Genomic DNA, 19,347 nt, shown 5'->3' with positions numbered 1-19,347 from the left:
GCGCTTCTGCCGGCCTTCGGAAAAAAGATGACCCTAACCGTGCGCCACAACTTGGCATATAGTTTAGCCTGAGGCAGTTAGTGTAGATGATGGCCAACCAGCAGCAGGAAATCCCTAAAAACGTTTGAAGTTGCGCATGAATAATGCCATCCGGGCCCGAAGACTTATAGGCCTTGAACGAACCTATAGCCCAGGTAATTTGGCTTTCCCGTAGTGGAATGGCAGGCATTTCTGCATGGCCAGCGATCGCCAACCATGCAGGCGAAGATCCCTGCGCAACTGGGACATCGGGAACATGATTGTCCAGTAAAAGCTTTAGGGACTCCTCGCTACTTATCGACCAGTCCCAAACATCATCTCCCAGATACCCAGTATCAGAGTATTTTTCTAAGCCTCGCGGATTCATTGCAGCCTTCTACGTTTTCGCAGAAACTTCGGCACGAATCTCGCTTGGCTATCCTTATTTCATATTTATAAATCCCCAGACTCACCTTATAGAGCTCCCAGTCCGAGGGCAATTTACTCCTCCTGGCTCTATTGAAGATCCGTCTACTGGATACTCTTAGGTCGTCAAGAGAATCAGGCCACCAGGGCGGCTTGCCCTTCCCCTGTAAGTTTTCAACGGACAGAACAGTTGAAAGGCGCTATTGCTTGCCGAGGTGAAGTTTTCCACCAGAACGTCTATCTCAGATTCGGAAAGGTCCGAATAACGGTAGGCGCCGCAGGCAATAGCTCACCCACCCCCCCAGCCATCCTACAATACAAGTCCCAGTTAGTACTTTTAGGGTTCCTAAAAGATATTTTACCACTATGGTCTTCGCTCACCGAGAACTCAATATATCGGTGGTCAGAGAAGGAGTGCTCGTTGAGAACCATCCAGCCAGATATCCGATTTCCCAGTTCTCTACTACCCAGGGTGAGGTCCAGGGCCTCCTCTCTTACCGCAGTAATAAAAGTCGGGTAATTCACCCCATTTCATATACAAAGTCCCTCATCTACAATAAAAATAAATTAAGACTCACCTCTGGTGTTCGTATCCAAGCTACTCCAGATGCTATGGTGGGCATTAGCATCGGCACCTATGATCATGCCAAAACCTCTCCTCCTTGCTTCAGCGGTGATTTCGCCCAGTATCGCAGGTGGTGGCCCCGCTACGTCCCCATGGGGCATGTACGCTAAGACTACCCACATACCCACTACCCGTGGCTACGTCAGCATTGATGAAATTCCTTTTTAGCAAGCACACATGATCTAGGCTTACATACCTCCCCATACACCAAGGTGTTGAATTTTCCCGTCCTTAATACAGAAATATTTCTGCCGTTACTACTCACCCACCGCTCCTGGCCAAGGACTATATCCACTCCGCCTTTTTCAAGGCAGAGCAACAAATTTGCGGAAGCCGCCTTAGAGTGCTGAAGATTGATTTGACGGATTATCATCAACACCATTCTTCTTCCACAACCCCATGTTTGGCGGATTTGCCCTAGGAGGCTCGGAGATCCTCTTCCCCACCAAACAGATGTCTTACACTGATGACGGATCCCTCTATCGATGATTCGCCCTCGGAGGATAGGGGCTCCTCATCTGTCCTATCAGCCAGACGACCAACACTGATGACAGATCCCGCCACTGGCGAGACATGTTTTCGTTGTCCGAATTAGCGAGGTCAGCAACCACAACCATGGGTACTGGCTCCCTTGCGGACATTCTCGACTAAAACTGGAATGCTGATTACTCGCCTTGTGCAACCCACGGTCTCAATTTATGTGGTGTTGATGTTGCAGAATGTTGTACGGCTGCAGTTACTTTCTTCGTAGTTGTACAATAATGTTTTACTATTTTCAAAAGCACTCCACAACGATGGGACATCATCAAAAAAAAAAAATATGCCGAGCCCTCTTCATAGTCTTTCAGAAAAAAGCCAACTTTGACTGCGCAAGCATACGGTGATGCTACCGGCATTCTCAAGTACATCAACAAGTTCGAATATATCTTGCTGTCCTCAATTTGGTTCAAAATACTGAGTACCATTAATGAATGAAACGTGGTCATCCAAGCTAGTGACGCCACCATAGATGCTGAGGTCCGACATATAGATGCCTTATTAGCTGATCTGAAGCTGATCAGTAACCAATGGGAAACAATTTTAAACAAATTTAAATACAAAACAGTTGCTATTCAATTGAACACCTCGCCAAAGTTTCCGGACATTAGAAAGAGAAACCCCAAAAACGCTCTGAAGATAATTTAAATGAGATGATTACGGATGATTCAGAGTCTGATTTTAAAAACAATACATTCCTGGTGACCATTTATTCGGTAATCACTGGCATTACTGAACGATTTGCCGCTATGAGAAATTTGAGCGAGACGTTTTCCTTTTTGAGGCAATTTGAAGATATGGATGAAACTACGGTTCGGGCGAGCGCAGCAAAATTTGTCGAGAAATACAAGTCGGACATTTCTCAAAGCTTAGAATGCAAAATAATTCACTTGAAACACATTTACGAAGCAAATTTTGATAAGAGTCTGTCACCATTGGAATTGCTAAATGCCATCTATGTTCAAAATCTGTATACAATTTTCCCCAAAATTTGTGTCGCTTTATTTTTTGCTCTTTAACTGTCATTGTAGCTAGTGCAGAACGTTCCTTCTTCAAAGGACAATCAATTAAGCAAATGCATTAGTCGATTTTTTATAGGGGGCCCGTAAATTGTTTTGTCCCGGGCCCAGATTTTCTCTCTACGGCCCTGGTGCTTACATTATGGAGGAAATAATCTCTGACCACTTGGGCGAAGGCAGCAATGAATCACCAAGGAAAGATACTGAGCCCGAGTCCAATATCTGATATTGCATTGTTTACGGTAAAATATTTTAATATGACAGAAAATTTCGCTAACTGTCGCGGAATCTTTCTTACAACTGATTGGATCTTTTGAGTGTGGCTCAGATCTGATAAACCTATTACGGAGCAGATTTGCTGCCTATATGCCTCTTGTTTAAAGTTCGTTTCTATGCCAAACTTATGCGGATGTGCAAAATAATGTTGAGCGGAACCACAAGCTTAGTTAGAATTGGAAGAGATTCCTTCGAGCCTTTCGAAACTTTATGAAGTTTCTCGCACCCGAAATAAAACAGACTTCGATCCACTATTGGAACAATCCGTCTCATACGCAGAATTCTGCGGTTCATAATCTATTCTTGCTAGCACTCGCCTATATCTAAGCACCTGTTAAGAAGAAGGAAAAAAGAACAACTCATCGCTGTGGTAGCGGAAAGAGTTATACCTACTAACGAAATGTTCTTCTTTCTGTTTTTGTTGTTCATGCAGCCGCAAAAGCATTCCCCGTAGATTGGGAGTGAGTTGAGGAGGTGAGGACCTTTTCGATGTATATGAATAAGATACCCTCCAGTTCTAACATGGTACTATACCGACTGCCTCGGAACGATTTTTTGTTACCCATGGAAGCTTCGGATCCATTGATTAGTCGTCTGCTACGACACTCAAGAGAAGAGTTCTCTGCCAATGTTGTGGGTTGTAGGCCTGAACGGGATACTACTTTATAAACTGCTTGACTGACACTCAGCGGTATAAAACTCCTGCTCTCAGGCAAGGTCTGCTCGGTTTCCAGAAGATAGCTAGCTAAACAGGAAAGTTTATATTGAAAAAATAGTAGAGAATTCACACCAAGTACTTATGGCTTTTGATTTGTAAATATACAGCTATACATATAGAAAACTAATGTTTTTCAATTAACGTGAGATCGGTCACAGGTTGAAGTTAAACCATAACAGAGACAACTTTACCAAAAACAAAAATTTTCGGGGTATCTAAGAAGAGCTTTGTGGACAAGTTTTTTATTATCGGATTAATATCGAAAGCGAGGCCATCTTCGAGTTTGTTATCGGCTTAATATTAAATAATAAAAAAATCGATGAGTCGCCGATAACGGATCGATAACACAACGATAAGAAATTGGTAAGACTCTTTTAACAAAACGATCAATTTTGATGTAATATCGAAAGCTTTTCAATATAAACTCCATAAAATTTCCACACACAACTTTGCGATAACAAACCGATTAATTTTCAAAGTCAACTCCGTAGCTTTCCCAAAGTAAATCGATAATACGCTGATAACAAATTTGTAACACTCCGATCATAAATCTATAACTATTCAATAATAAACCGTCAATTCGTAGCAATTTTGGCTTCGGTTTCGACTTCTAATTCTCCCTCTCTCCTGCTTTCTTTTAATTTCCTTTCCTTTCCTTTCCTTTCCTTTCCTTTCCTTTCCTTTCCTTTCCTTTCCTTTCCTTTCCTTTCCTTTCCCTTCCCTTCCTTTCCTTTCCTTTCCTTTCCTTTCCTTTCCTTTCCTTTCCTTTCATTTCATTTCATTTCCTTTCCTTTCCATTCCTTTCCTATCCTTTCCTTTCCTTTCATTTCCTTTCCTTTCCTTTCCTTTCCTTTCCTTTCCATTGCTTTTCTTTCCTTTCCTTTCCTTTCCTTTCCTTTCCTTTCCTTTCCTTTCCTTTCCTTTCCTTTCCTTTCCTTTCCTTTCATTTCCTTTCTTTTCCTTTCCATTGCTTTTCTTTCCGTTCCTTTCCTGTCCTTTCCTTTCCCTTCCTATCTTTCCTTTCCTTTCCTTTCCTTTCTTTTCCTCTCCATTGCTTTTCTTTCCTTTCCTTTCCTTTCCTTTCCTTTCCGTTCCTTTCCTTTCCTTTCCTTCCCTTTCCTTTCCTTTACTTTCCATTCGTTTCCTTTCCTTTCCTTTCCTTTCCTTTCCTTTCCTTTCCCTTGCTTTTCTTTCCATTGCTTTTGTTTCCTTCCTGTACTTTCCTTTCCTTTCCTTTCCATTCCTTTCCTATCCTTCCTTTCCTTTCCTTTCCTTTCCATTGCTTTCCTTTCCTTTCTATTCCTTTCCTTTCCATTCCTTTCCTATCATTTCCTTTCCTTTCCTTTCCTTTCCTTTCCTTTCCTTTCCGTTCCTTTCCTTTCCTTTCCATTACTTTCCTTTCCTTTCCTTCCCTTTCCCTTCCTTTCCTTTCCTTTCCTTTCCTTTCCTTTCCTTTCCTTTCCCTTGTTTTTCTTTCCTTTGCTTTTTTTTCCTTCCTGTACTTTCCTTTCCTTTCCATTCCTTTCCTATGCTTTCCTTTCCTTTCCTTGCTTTTCTTTCCATTGCTTTTGTTTCCTTCATGTACTCTCCTTTCCTTTCCATTCCTTTCCTATCCTTTCCTTTCCTTTCCTTTCTTTTCCTTTCCATTGCTTTCCTTTCCCTTCCTTTCCTTTCCATTCCTTTCCTTTCTTTTCCTTCCCTTTCCTTTTCTTTTCTTTTCTTTTCTTTTCTTTTCTTTTCTTTTCTTTTCTTTTCTTTTCTTTTCTTTTCTTTCCTTTCCTTTTCCCTCCTCTCCTTGCCTCCACTCTCCTTTCTCACCTTTTCCTTACCTTTACTTTCCTTTACGTTACTGCTTAAATCACATTGAAGTATGCAAGTATGTCAAGTATGCAAAATATGTGCAACCAAATACAAATTTATAACAAACTAACAAACAATAAAAAAACAAATAAGGAAGGTTAAGTTCGGGTGTAACCGAACATTATATACTCAGTTGAGAGCTATGGTGACAACATAAGGGAAAATAACCATTTAGGAAAATGAACCGAGGTAACCCTGGAATGTGTTTGTATGACATGTGTATCAAATGAAAGGTATTACAGTGTATTTTATGAGGGAGTGGACCATAGTTCTATAGGTGGACGCCATTTAGGGATATAGCCATAAAGGTGGATCAGGGTTGACTCTAGAATGCGTTTGTACGATATGGGTATCAAATGAAAGGTGTTAATGAGTATTTTAAAAGGGAGTAATCCTTAGTTCCATAGGTGGACGCCGTTTCGAGATATCGCCATAAAGGTGGACCAGGGGTGACCCTAGAATTTGTTTGTACAATATGGGCATCAAACGAATGGTGTTAATGAGTATTTTAAAAGGGAGTGGGCCTTAGTTCTATAGGTTGATGCCGTTTCGAAATATCGCCATAAAGGTGGACCAGGGGTGACTCTAGAATGTGTTTGTACGATATGGGTATCAAATTAAAGGTATTAATGAGGGTTTTAAAAGGGAGTGGTGGTTGTTGTATAGGTGGTCGCCTTTTCGAGATATCGCCATAAAGGTGAACCAGGGGTGACTCTAGAATGCGTTTGTACGATATGGGTATCAAATGAAAGGTGTTAATGAGTATTTTAAAAGGGGTAATCCTTAGTTCCATAGGTGGACGCCGTTTCGAGATATCGCCATAAAGGTGGACCAGGGGTGACCCTAGAATTTGTTTGTACAATATGGGTATCAAAAGAAAGGTGTTAATGAGTATTTTAAAAGGGAGTAATCCTTAGTTCCATTCCTTAGTTCCATAGGTGGACGCCGTTTCGAGATATCGCCATAAAGGTGGGCCAGGGGTGACTCTAGAATTTGTTTGTGCAATATGGGTGTCAAAAGAAAGGTGTTAATGAGTTTTTTAAAAGGGAGTAATCCTTAGTTCCATAGGTGGCCGCCGTTTCAAGATATCGCCATAAAGGTGGGCCAGGGGTGACTCTAGAATTTGTTTGTGCAATATGAGTATCAAACGAAAGGAGTTAATGAGTATTTTAAAAGGGAGTAATCCTTAGTTCCACAGGTGGATGCCGTTTCGAGATATCGCCATAAAGGTGGAGCATTGGTGACCCTAAAATTTGTTTGTACAATATGGGTGTCAAAAGAAAGGTGTTAATGAGTTTTTTAAAAGGGAGTAATCCTTAGTTCCATAGGTGGACGCCGTTTCGAGATATCGCCATAAAGGTGGGCCAGGGGTGACTCTAGAATTTGTTTGTGCAATATGAGGATCAAACGAAAGGAGTTAATGAGTATTTTAAAAGGGAGTAATCCTTAGTTCCATAGGTGGACGCCGTTTCGAGATATCGCCATAAAGGTGGAGCAGGGGTGACCCTAAAATTTGTTTGTACAATATGGGTGTCAAAAGAAAGGTGTTAATGAGTTTTTTAAAAGGGAGTAATCCTTAGTTCCATAGGTGGACGCCGTTTCGAGATATCGCCATAAAGGTGGGCCAGGGGTGACTCTAGAATTTGTTTGTGCAATATGAGTATCAAACGAAGGGAGTTAATGAGTATTTTAAAAGGGAGTAATCCTTAGTTCCACAGGTGGACGCCGTTTCGAGATATCGCCATAAAGGTGGAGCAGGGGTGACCCTAAAATTTGTTTGTACAATATGGGTGTCAAAGAAAGGGTTAATGAGTTTTTTAAAAGGGAGTAATCCTTAGTTCCATAGGTGGACGCCGTTTCGAGGTATCGCAATAAAGGTGGACCAGGGGTGACTCTAGAATTTGTTTGTGCAATATGAGTATCAAACGAAAGGAGTTAATGAGTATTTTTAAAAGGGAGTGGGCCTTCGTTCCACAGGTGTTCGCCTTTTCGAGATATCGCCATAAAGGTGGAGCAGGGGTGACCCTAAAATTTGTTTGTACAATATGGGTGTCAAAGAAAGGGTTAATGAGTTTTTTAAAAGGGAGTAATCCTTAGTTCCATAGGTGGACGCCGTTTCGAGGTATCGCAATAAAGGTGGACCAGGGGTGACTCTAGAATTTGTTTGTACAATATGGGTGTCAAAAGAAAGGTGTTAATGAGTATTTTTAAAAGGGAGTGGGCCTTCGTTCTATAGGTGTTCGCCTTTTCGAGATATCGCCATAAAGGTGGACCAGGGGTGACTTTAGAATATGTTTGTACGATATTGGTATCAAATGAAAGGTGTTAATGAGTATTTTAAAAGGGCGTGGGGCTTAGTTCTATAGGTGGGCGACGTTTCGAAATATCGCCATAAAGGTGGACCAAGGGTGACTCTAGAATGTGTTTGTACGATATGGGTATCAAATTAAAGGTATTAATGGGGGTTTTAAAAGGGAGTGGTGGTTGTTGTATAGGTGGTCGCATTTTCGAGATATCGCCATAAAGGTGGCCCAGGGGTGACCCTAGAATTTGTTTGTACAATATGGGTATCAAAAGAAAGGTATTAATGAGTATTTTAAAAGGGAGTAATCCTTAGTTCCATAGGTGGACGCCGTTTCGAGATATCGCCATAAAGGTGGGCCAGGGGTGACTCTAGAATTCTTTTCCAGATATCGACCAAAATGTGGACCAGGGTGACCCAGAACATCATCTGTTGGATACCGCTAATTTATTTATATATGTAATACCTGCCAAGATTTTAAGGGTTTTTTATTTCGCCCTGCAGAACTTTTTCATTTTCTTCTACTTAATATGGTAGGTGTCACAACCATTTTATAAAGTTTTTTCTAAAGTTATATTTCGCGTCAATAAAACAATCCAAGTACCTTACCATGTTTCATCCCTTTTTTCGTATTTGGTATAGAATTATGGCATTTTTTTCATTTTTCGTAATTTTCGATATCGAAAAAGTGGGCGTGGTCATAGTCGGATTTCGTTCATTTTAAATAGCGATCTGAGATGAGTGCTCAGGAACCTACATGCCAAATTTCATCAAGATACCTCAAAATTTACTCAAGTTATCGTGTTAACGGGCGGACGGACGGACGGACGGACGGACGGACATGGCTCAATCAAATTTTTTTTCGATCCTGATTATTTTGATATATGGAAGTCTATATCTATCTCGATTCCTTTATATATGTACAACCAACCGTTATCCAATCAAACTTAATATACTCTTTGAGCTCTGCTCAACTAAGTATAATAACGAGTTCTCCAAGCGTGAGATATGCAGAATCAAACCAAGAATCAATAAAAAATCATTTTATGTAACAGCTTTTTAGCATTGAAGATGAATATTCTTGAAAAAAATTTTCGCATAAAAGCAAGTTGTCAATTGGCTAATTACAACAGTTGCTAGACTGAGTTTGCACACATAAGTCAACAAACAAAATAACAGCAGACACCAAATTAAAATATGAAATTGATCATAATTTTGCTTGCACTGATTGCCCTGACTACCGCAGCGCCACCTCCTTCTGGCGTGGAAATCATTGAGCAGAGGTCTGATGTTGAACCAGATCGCTACAGTTATGCGTAAGTTTTCAAACCGCAATTGATCTTTTGCAGGATTTTTTAGTTAATACATTTTTTTCATACTTTGTTTTATTAGTTTGCAAACCAGCGATGGTACATCGAAACAAGAAGATGGTCAATTGGTGAATGCTGGTGCTGAGGATGCACATATTGTTGCACGTGGCTCTTTCTCATTTGTCGCTGCTGATGGTCAGACGTATACGGTTAATTATGTTGCCGATGAAAACGGGTTCCAGCCACAAGGTGCTCATCTACCGGTTCCACCAGTGGCTTAAATAAGTTATTTGTTGCTTTGGTGTGATAAGCGGGACTGTTCTTAGTTTTAAGGAAAAAATGTAAGAGAGAAATAAAAAATTGAAAAAATTATAGACTAATTTAGATTTTAACCATGATACTGGCTGATACGGAAAATATATATTTCATTTTAAATACTTAACTTTAGTATGAATGCATGGCGTTAAAGCCTTGAAATTTTTTAAGAATAACTCAGTAGTATAATTGCACCAATTTCCATACTGATAAATTGATAAAAAATTAATTATTGCACGACCTGATGAATCGACGCGAAGAAGTCATTTAAAAATAATTCATCCTCAAGTAGAATAAGGATATTCTGAAGTCCTTATTGATGCCGATACGAAACTTATCTGGAAGTTTTACTTAAGCAGATGGCAGAAAATTACCAGAAGTTTCCACCATTGTCATGAGATTCTGACCATGTCGATGATCGCACAGCCTCTGAACCCCAATTTCATATCAGAGCTGACCAAACGGTTTCAAATTAACACAGTCGCTGGTGATTTGTTTCCGTTTTATTAGTTTCGAGCGGAGAAGTGGTATAAACACTTCAACAGCTATGAGATCAATTGGTCCTTTGACCAATTTCAGGGAGAAGGAGACATAAGGTCGACTGAGGGATGGGAGACATAATGTCGATTGACTTTATGAACACTTATAGTACTGTTGTTGTTGTATTAACAATAAAGACTGTATAATCTCTGAAGATTTTGGGGAGTGTTATAGATGCTGATGGTCCTTTGCCGGCTATAGATCTGGTACATTCCGGTAACAAGCGCCATTAAGGTATTAGCCCCAACATTTCGAGGACGATTAACATGACCACATTAAACCTTCTAGATCATCCCGCCTACCACCACCTGGCTATGGAAGGAGCGTGTGGTCGCCAGAGCCTTGCCTGCTAAATGGGTGTATGATACATTCGAATTTCTAACTGGATTCCCCTCGCGTAGGTGAGGTTTTGGTTGCGAAAACTCTGAAGCTATAAAGCTTTGCATTGCGCTTATCAACCCCTTATAGTACTAGTAAGGCCAACTAACCTTTTGGCCATTCAAAGATGTGTGCTTGTCAAGCTTCGCACATTTTTATAGCTTCAAAAAAAGTGATATGATATATTAAAGTTGTTCCGACTCTGATCCGGTGCTGGAACATTAAAAGTTCTTAAAAAGGAAGAGATCGACCCACCAATAAGTATACCGAAATGGTGGGGGGAAAGTTTCTAAAGTTAGTGGAGTCAAAACGCGAATATTTCCCAACATCGGCGGCCCAGGTGAAGCTACCCTATTATTCAACGTAACCCGCTCGATAATATTATAGGCATCACCGGTATGGCACGAATCTAAAATGGTCCACCAAAAAGATATACTACCAGCCTTGTGTATTACTGCTATACGAATAACATGTGGGTATCCGGCGGTGTCCGAAGACGCGATCCATGTTTTAGCACGGAAATCCCAGTAGATCTACTCTCAGGTGAAATGACAAATCTGTGTGGCATTGGAATCAGCCGACCATCTGAAGATGCTAAGAAAAGCGCAAGGTCACGAACAATAGTTAGGTGGCAAGAACGGTAGAAAGAATTGAGAAAAGGGCCACTCCAAAGATTCAGACCAGTGTCCTTGTGTGGCCCAACCTAAGGGGTGGCTATTTCGTTTATTTACAGAGAAACTGCCGAAGATTACAGCCACTGGTCTAGACTCCTTGATTCCAGGATCCGCCAGATTTTGTGTGCAAAGGTTTTGGTACTTGGACGCTCCCGTATAACTAATGTTAAAATCTGCTTCTTGAATTGTGCGAACTCAAGATTACTCGTGAATTGAGAAGAGCGCAGAAGTCAAAACTTTGTTGAATCTGGTCCAGAGGTCGAAAGCTGTTCAATCGAGTTATTCATCTCATCCAGTACTTTACAATAACCGCAATTTTACCGCAGAGCACCGTCTCTTTCTCTATGTGTTCAAACTTACTCCATTGCTTCAATTTAAGCGATTCCAGATGATCAAAGCTCGCCATTGAATTTAAAAAGTTTATTACATGCCACAATATAAAAATGGTAAAAGGAGATACCTTTATATGAAATCCTCAAATTCTTGACGGCAACTAGAAAGCTTCGTGAGGTCAAGTTTACAAATAGTACCACCATGTTTTATTTAACAAAGAAGCTCGGCCTAAAACATTTTCGGAGGTTGTCGCGCCTTATATTTATTTATTTATTCAACAAAGGACAAAGTCAGACCCCCAAATCAAAACTTCCCCAGTTTTCTCTAATAACGAAAAATAAAGTTTATAAAAATATTTACTCGTGGTATTTTTTATATTTTTTTCATTCTGCCTCGCTGTTACTGACATTTATCACAGCTCAACTGTCACTGTCACATTAAGTGTTGGATATGAGGTGTTACAAAAGTCGGCCCCAGCGAGTCACAACAGACAACAACTCGAACTCAATTAGCGATAAAAGAAATTACGCCACTGGAGCGACAGGTAAATGTGCGCCTTGTGGTTGGAAACCATTCTCATCAGCAATATAATTTACAGTGTAAGTTTGACCATCATCACCATTAAAAGAGAATGAGCCTCGAGCAGATATGTGCTCATCTTTAGCGCCAACATTCACCAATGTACCCTCTTCTTGCTTTTCTGTACCGTCACTGGTTTTCAATCTAAAAAATAGATGTAAAAATACATTTTTTTTTATAATTCAAAAAAGTACTTAGGCTCTTTTCACAGCTAAGCTTTAGTTAGCAAAAATACTCACGCATAACTGTAATGTTCTGGTTCAACATCAGATTTCAACTCAATAATCTGTACTTGTGGATAAGCTGCAGCAGCGATGGCCAAGGCGAAGAGTGCAACAAAAACAATTACGAATTTCATTTTAAAAATTTTTTGTTTATAGACTGCGTGCCTATTGTATGGAGTAAGCTAATGAACTGTTGATTGGCTTAAATTTTTAACTTACTTTTATACGAAATTTTCTTTTTTGATTCAAACTAAAATAGGAATATGTTAAAGAGATACAAAAGACCTATTTCTTATTCTTAATTGAATATGCAAAAAATATGCAAGTTTTCGCTTTCAAATCAAAATTTACAAATTAAACAAGTTTTATATTAAAAGAAATAGTTTTGCTAATTTGTATGCAAATTTTTTCTTATAAATTTAGCAAAGCCTATTCATTAATTTGCGACGTCAAAGTTTGCTAATAAAAGTAGGCATTGTGGATTTTGTTTTACAGCAGCGATTAGAAAAATAGCAGGGGAAATATTTTTTTCAAATTTCTTCAATTAAATTCCTCTTGTTGTTAATAAGCGTACATCAATTTTTATATTTTTAATACATGGAAGTATTATGTAAAGCAATTTTTTAAATTATATTTATTAAAAATTTGAAAAAAATTGAAACACGCGACATCTGGACGGAAAAGGCGACAGTTGTTTCGATTATTCCTTGCAATTCTCTGCATTTAGTTTCTTCTTATTTATTTTCGATGTTTAAAGAAAAAAATGCTAAAAATTTCGTAAATAAAACTATGCAATTCTATATCAAACACATTTTCGAAAAATTCGAAATATCAAGAAAATTTTACGAAAATTTCGCACTTTTTTTATTTTCTGAACGATCTCTCATTTAATCGTCTATTCATTTATTACATTCGTCAGTTCAATGAGTTTGAGAGTTTAGGTTATGTTGAACTGGCCGCTCAAAAAGTCCTCACATAGACTGAATGTGTCCATAGTGTAACCAGAATTGGTTTGACGACCAAACCAACCCCACCTCAGGTACCAGGAATTATGTTATAAAGCAAATCCGTCCTCTTGACATATACTAGAAGATTTCTTGGACCCAGCTTAATTACTGCCTCCAGATCTGTCAACTTTACCGCCCCTAATAACTGGTGCTTTGACCTGGCTATCACTGTATACGAACACAGAACGGGATTCAAGGGGTTGATAAGCGCAATATAAAGCTTTACAGCTTCCGGAACCCCATTGTCAACCTCGCTTATGCGAATGTATCATGCACATATTTAGCAGGTGAGGATCTGGCGACACCAAGCTCCTCATGGAACAAGGGATGGGGAGGACAGGATGGCCTTGAAGGTTTAACGTGGTCATATAAATCGTTCCCGAGATGGTCGGGCTAGTACCTTAATGGTGCTTTGTTACCGGAACGTTCCTGTTCTATATTCGGCAAAGTACCATCAACATCGGCAACACTCACCTAAGCCTTCGGGGAGTATCTTTATCTTTAACACAACAAGAACAAAACAACAACAGAACGTGCTCGACCGTTCGTCCTGCAGCTCCAACTTCATACACTTGCTTTTATTGACGAGACCTAACTTATAAGCATGTGACGTCAGAAGGCAGTGTCCAGTTAGTATGCCCATCGTGAGCCTTAGGTCTTCTCTCTTCAGTGATATGAGCCATTTTGTGAGTTTAATATCGAAAGATTTGTAGAATATCTTAGAAATTTCGCAGCCCGCGCTTTTGTCCACGACTCTCCTGCTTGATAGATCATGTTCAGCTCCTGTCTTCGTTTAGATTCTCCCAAATTGATTGGGACGTCTACTATCGTTTCAGCGAGTGATGCAATTTCCTTTGCCAACTCATCGGCCATTTTATTTCTTCTATCTCTTTATGACCGGGAACCCAATATAGATGTACGTTCCGGACTGAGCGAAGTTTTTCTAATGCTATTTTGCATTCCAGAACACTTCTTGACGAAGTACTGTATGAGATTGTATGAGACTGTATTAATCACCGCCTGACTATCAATATGTGTACTGACGGGACTGCAGTTTTGCAACAACTTGTAGAGAAATTTCATCACCACCGACAAGTACTTTGTTAAGGGCAAATGTGTCGAAAAAAACAGACATGTTTTGTGTTAATTGTTAATAAACAAGTAACTTTTTATACTCAGTTGAGCAGAGCTCACAGAGTTTATTAAGCTTGATTGGATAACGGTTGGTTGTACAGGTATAAAGGAATCGAGATAGATATAGACTTCCATATATCAAAATCATCAGGATCGAAAAAAAATTTGATTGAGCCATGTCCGTCCGTCCATCCGTCCGTCCATTAACACGATAACTTGAGTAAATTTTGAGGTATCTTGATTAAATTTGGTATGTAGGTTCCTGAGCACTCATCTCAGATCGCTATTTAAAATGAACGATATCGGACTATAACCACGCCAACTTTTTCGATATCGAAAGTTTCGAAAAACCGAAAAAGTGCGATAATTCATTACCAAAGACAGATAAAGCCATGAAACTTGGTAGGTGAGTTGACCTTATGACGCAGAATAGAAAATTACGTGGACGTGGCGCCGCCCACTTTTAAAAGAAGGTAATTTAAAATTTTGCAAGCTGTAATTTGGCATTCGTTGAAGATATCATGATGAAATTTGGCAGGAACGTTACTCCTATTACTATATGTACGCTTAATAAAAATTAGCAAAATCGGAGAAGGACCACACCCACTTTAAAAAAAAAACTTTTTTTTAAAGTAAAATTTTAACAAAAAATTTAATATCTTTACAGTATATAAGTAAATTATGTCAACATTCAACTCCAGTAATGATATGGTGCAACAAAATACAAAAATAAAAGAAAATTTCAAAATGGGCGTGGCTCCCTCCTTTTTCATTTAATTTGTCTAGGATACTTTTAATGCCATAAGTCGAACAAACATTTACCAATCCTTTTGAAATTTGGTAGGGGCATAGACTCTATGACGCTAACTGTTTTCTGTGAAAAAGGAATCGGTTGAAGCCACGCCCAGTTTTTATACACAGTCGTCCGTCTGTCCTTCCGCTCGGCCGTTAACACGATGACTTGAGCAAAAATCGACATATCTTTACTGCACTTAGTTCACGTACTTATCTGAACTCACTTTATCTTGGTATAAAAATGAACGAAATCCGACTATGAACACGCCCACTTTTTCGATATCGAAAATTACGAAAAATGAAAAAAAATGCCATAGTTTTATACCAAATACTAAAAAAGGGATGAAAAATGGTAATTGGATTGGTTTATTGACGCGAAATATAACCTTAGAAAAAAGTTTGTAAAATGGTTGCGACACCTACCATATTAAGTAGAAGAAAATGAAAAGTTCTGCACTGCGAAATAAAAAACCCTTGAAATCTTGGCAGGAATACTGTTCGTGGTATGACATATATAAATAAATTAGCAGTACCCGACAGAAGATGTTTTGGGTCACCCTGGTCCACATTTTGGCCGATATCTGGAAAACGCCTTCACATATACAACTACCACCACTCCCTTTTAAAACTCTCATTAATACCTTGAGTTTGATACCAATATCGTACAAACACATTCTAGAGTCACCCCTGGTCCACCTTTATGGATATATCTCGAAAAGGCGTCCACCTATAGAACTAAGCCCCACGCCCCTTTAAAATACTCATTAACACCTTTCATTTGATACCCATATCGTACAAACATATTCTAGAGTCACCCCTGGTTCACCTTTATGGCGATATCTCGAAAAAGCGACCACCAATAGAACGAAAACCCACTCCCTTTTAAAATACTCATCAGCACCTTTCTTTTGATACCCATATTGTACAAACGCATTCTAGAGTCACCCCTGGTCCACCTTTATGGCGATGTCTCGAAAAGGCGACCACCACTCCCTTTTAAAACCCTCATTAATACCTTTAATTTGATACCCATATCGTGCAAACAAATTCTAGAGTCAACCCTGATCCACCTTTATGGCGATATCCCTAAATGGCGTCCACCTATAGAATTATGGACCACTCCCTCATAAAATACTCTTTAGTGCCTTTCATTTGATAGACTTGTCATACAAACACATTCCAGGGTTTCCCTCGGTTCATTTTCCTACATGGTTATTTTCCCTTATGTTGTCACCATAGCTCTCAACTGAGTATGTAATGTTCGGTTACACCCGAACTTAACCTTATTTACTTGTTTTTCTTGTTCTTCTTATTTAAAATAGAGAAAAGTAAGTCAATATTAGTTGAAAACATTCGCCTTCAATAATCTGTAAATATGTTGCGCTGCTGTATATGGGGTATGCCATCCCATTTCGAGCAATTTTGAACCCGACCCCTTTAGAATTGGCTGAAAGTTTTTCTTCTTTTTCTAGCTTACGAAAGACGTTTTTCAGAAGTTTTTCAGATTTTTTCATCCAACTCAAAAAAAGTTATGAATTTTTAAAAAAACACCGTTTTTGTTTTCAAAATGCTATAACTTTTTCAAAAATTGACCGTTTTCGATCTGTTTTTTTTTTTTGTAATTTGTTTTTAAATGTTCTTTTCGGAAAAAATTAAAAAAAATTTTTTTAGGTTTTTTTTTTGTAATTTTTCAGTTTTTCGAAATTTTTCGAATTTCGCCCTTTTTTTTCTCATAAAAAACTTCAATCAATTCTGCAATCATCCCCACTAATCCCGGAGTGGGCCGAGAAGTTTTTTTTTTTTGTTTAATTGAAAAACAAAACTTTAAATTTTTTTTGTATTTTTTCCGAAAAGTACATTTAAAAACAAATAAAAAAAAAAAAAGATCCCAAACGGTCAATTTTTGAAAAAGTTATAGCATTTTGAAAACAAAAACGGTGTTTTTTTTTAAATTCATAACTTTTTTTGAGTTGGATGAAAAAATTTGAAAAACTTCTGAAAAACGTCTTTCGTAAGCTAGAAAAAGAAGAAAAACTTTCAGCCAATTCTAAAGGGGTCGGGTTCAAAATTGGTCGAAATGGGATGGAATACCCCATATATATGACGCGTCGCTTAATGTGCACGCACCTTTCGAAACCATACACCGCAATCCTTTAAAGGTTATTTTCCACACTCAAAAGCACGCCCACCAGTTCACTTTTGAAAACAAAATTTGTGTAAACATTTTTATATATATTTTTTTAATATTAAAGCATTTTATTTTATTTATTTTTATTTTACTTTTTTTAATAACCTATTAAGAAATCTCAATAATACTCTCACAAAGAATGCACACAACCAAAAAAAGGCTCGTATTTATCCTCTGAACACTCAACTAAATCACAACAGATACAAAAAAAAAAGAAAAAAATTACTTAAGCTACTGGTAAATGAGCTCCTTGTGGTTGGAAACCATTTTCGTCGGCGATAAAATTAACTGTATATGTGACACCATCATCACCAACAAAGCTGTAGGAACCGCGTACGACGATAGCCTCATCTTCGCTGCCGACATTCTTCAATTGACCTTCCTCGTCGTGTTGTGTACCATCACTGGTGGTATAGCCGAAACGATAACCTTCAGGCTGGACATCAGATTCCTGGCGCACAATTTCAACTTCATGCTGTGGGGGTGCAGCTAAAGCCGCAGCGAAGAGTGCAACAAAAACAATAACGAATTTCATGTTCATTTGAAAAATTGACAGCTAAGCCGTGAGTTATTGTTGTCTTGTGGACTTGTGGACTTGTTGTGATTGAATGGCAAATTCACATTCTTTAGCATGCTTTTTATACTACTGTAACTAAAATATCTTCAAAAAGTTCCCTAATTCATCTTCTTCGCATACCTTCAATTGAGACTAATTAAGATTTTGTTTTTTTTTTAAATTGAAATTTGTTAAAAATTAAACGATGTCTTTATTTTTTGTACATTGGTGTTTTTTTCTGTAAAATTAGTTTTGCCTAAAATTTTGTTAACAACAAAACTCGTTTTTGCATAGTATACTGATAGTTGTTGGTATTGTTATTGCGGAAATTGATTAATTAGTTGGTAGCGTCATCAACAATGCAAACCCAAAATGAGCTGGTAGATGGATATACTGCTACGAAAGAGAGCTGCGATTATTCATTTCATTAGTTTTTTTTGTTGTTTTATCAGATTTTTGGAATTTCTTGTATTTGCTATTGAATTATGGATTTGAACTTTTCTACAGATGAAATTATATTAAGGTAGGCAATTGTGTATTATTTAGGTGTACATTAGAGCGGATTAGTTCTTTAGTAACGTTACCAGCAAATTTGGATTCTAAAGCGGCATGTCACGCCGAACCAACTGGGTAAAATTTATTTATTTATTTATTCAAAAGCTGACATTATAATATGAAATTATAATATAGCTATAAAGCCATAGCAGCAAGGGCCTTAGGCTAAAACTGGGTAAAATAAATAGACGAGTAACGAACAAACAAGTCACTCATCGTACCCATCCTGCTATACGGTGCAGAAGCATGAACCATGATAACAATAGATGAGGCGGCTCTGTGAGTGTTTGAGAAACAAATTCTGCGAAATATTTATTGAGCTCTACGCGTTGGCGATGGCGAGTACGGAAGAAAATTTAACGATGAGCTGTACGAGCTCTACGCAGACATCAGCATAGTCAAGCGAATTAAAACGCTACGGCTGCGCTGGCTAGTCCATGTTATGCGAATGAATGATGACGTTCCGGCTAAGAAAGCGTTTCTTTCGGAACCCGCCGAAGGAAACTGGTCTATTTTAGCATATTTTTTCCTTGAAGAGGAAGATTTTCTTTCAAGCCAAAAGTAGATATAAGAGCTCCAATTACAACAAACATAAACATGCCTTCCCGAATTGCTTCGAACATAACTCCAAATCTAAAAAAAAGGCTGACCTTAACAAATCTATAACAACGCCTTTAAAAACCGATATAAGATCGATAACTTTTTGATAACATATCCATACATCTTTGTTAACGCATCGACAGCAAATGAATTAATTTTCGATAAAAATATACAAAGTTCCGAAAACAAATCGATAACTTTTTAATAGAAAACTTATAATTTTTTGATATCGTATCGTTAACCTTTCGATATTAAATGGATCACTTTTTGATAATTTTTCCATAAATTAGAGACTTTTGCTAACATGCTAATAACAAATTTGTAACGTTCTGATACGAAACCACCAACTTTTCGATAATAAATCGATAGCAATTTGAT

General features: G+C 38.4%; 3 protein-coding genes across 3 annotated transcripts; 1 reads left to right on the top strand and 2 right to left on the bottom strand.

Moving 5' to 3' along the window:
• The first annotated feature begins 8,926 nt into the window (after window positions 1-8,926).
• LOC137253192 (larval cuticle protein 65Ag1-like) lies at window positions 8,927-9,533 on the top strand. Its single transcript, XM_067789719.1, has 2 exons — window positions 8,927-9,097; window positions 9,174-9,533. Exons 1-2 carry the CDS (start codon window positions 8,979-8,981, stop codon window positions 9,370-9,372), a joined length of 318 nt encoding a protein of 105 aa, XP_067645820.1. The 5' UTR covers window positions 8,927-8,978; the 3' UTR covers window positions 9,373-9,533.
• A 2,141-nt stretch (window positions 9,534-11,674) lies between these two features.
• LOC137253191 (larval cuticle protein 65Ag1-like) lies at window positions 11,675-12,317 on the bottom strand. Its single transcript, XM_067789718.1, has 2 exons — window positions 12,150-12,317; window positions 11,675-12,054 (listed from the first exon to the last, which is right to left on the bottom strand). Exons 1-2 carry the CDS (start codon window positions 12,266-12,268, stop codon window positions 11,856-11,858), a joined length of 318 nt encoding a protein of 105 aa, XP_067645819.1. The 5' UTR covers window positions 12,269-12,317; the 3' UTR covers window positions 11,675-11,855.
• A 4,976-nt stretch (window positions 12,318-17,293) lies between these two features.
• LOC137253190 (larval cuticle protein 65Ag1-like) lies at window positions 17,294-17,857 on the bottom strand. The gene has a single exon (XM_067789717.1). It carries the CDS (start codon window positions 17,797-17,799, stop codon window positions 17,485-17,487), a length of 315 nt encoding a protein of 104 aa, XP_067645818.1. The 5' UTR covers window positions 17,800-17,857; the 3' UTR covers window positions 17,294-17,484.
• Window positions 17,858-19,347: the final 1,490 nt, after the last annotated feature.

The sequence above is a fragment of the Eurosta solidaginis genome, chromosome 5, assembly GCF_040869045.1.
Source record: "Eurosta solidaginis isolate ZX-2024a chromosome 5, ASM4086904v1, whole genome shotgun sequence".
NCBI classification, from domain to species: Eukaryota; Metazoa; Arthropoda; class Insecta; order Diptera; family Tephritidae; genus Eurosta; species Eurosta solidaginis.
The sequence above is the reverse complement of the archived record's forward strand: the minus strand, read 5'-3'. Positions and strand labels throughout refer to the sequence as shown.

What these genes read in the sequence shown, in the direction of transcription:
- LOC137253190 (XM_067789717.1), bottom strand. Translation starts at nt 17,799, where the DNA reads ATGAACATGAAATTCGTTATTGTTTTTGTTGCACTCTTCGCTGCGGCT.
- LOC137253191 (XM_067789718.1), bottom strand. Translation starts at nt 12,268, where the DNA reads ATGAAATTCGTAATTGTTTTTGTTGCACTCTTCGCCTTGGCCATCGCT. An exon ending in CCAGAACATTACAGTTATGC is followed by an intron (nt 12,055 to 12,149) that starts GTGAGTATTTTT and finishes TCTATTTTTTAG; the next exon opens with ATTGAAAACCAGTGACGGTA.
- LOC137253192 (XM_067789719.1), top strand. Translation starts at nt 8,979, where the DNA reads ATGAAATTGATCATAATTTTGCTTGCACTGATTGCCCTGACTACCGCA. An exon ending in CCAGATCGCTACAGTTATGC is followed by an intron (nt 9,098 to 9,173) that starts GTAAGTTTTCAA and finishes TTGTTTTATTAG; the next exon opens with TTTGCAAACCAGCGATGGTA.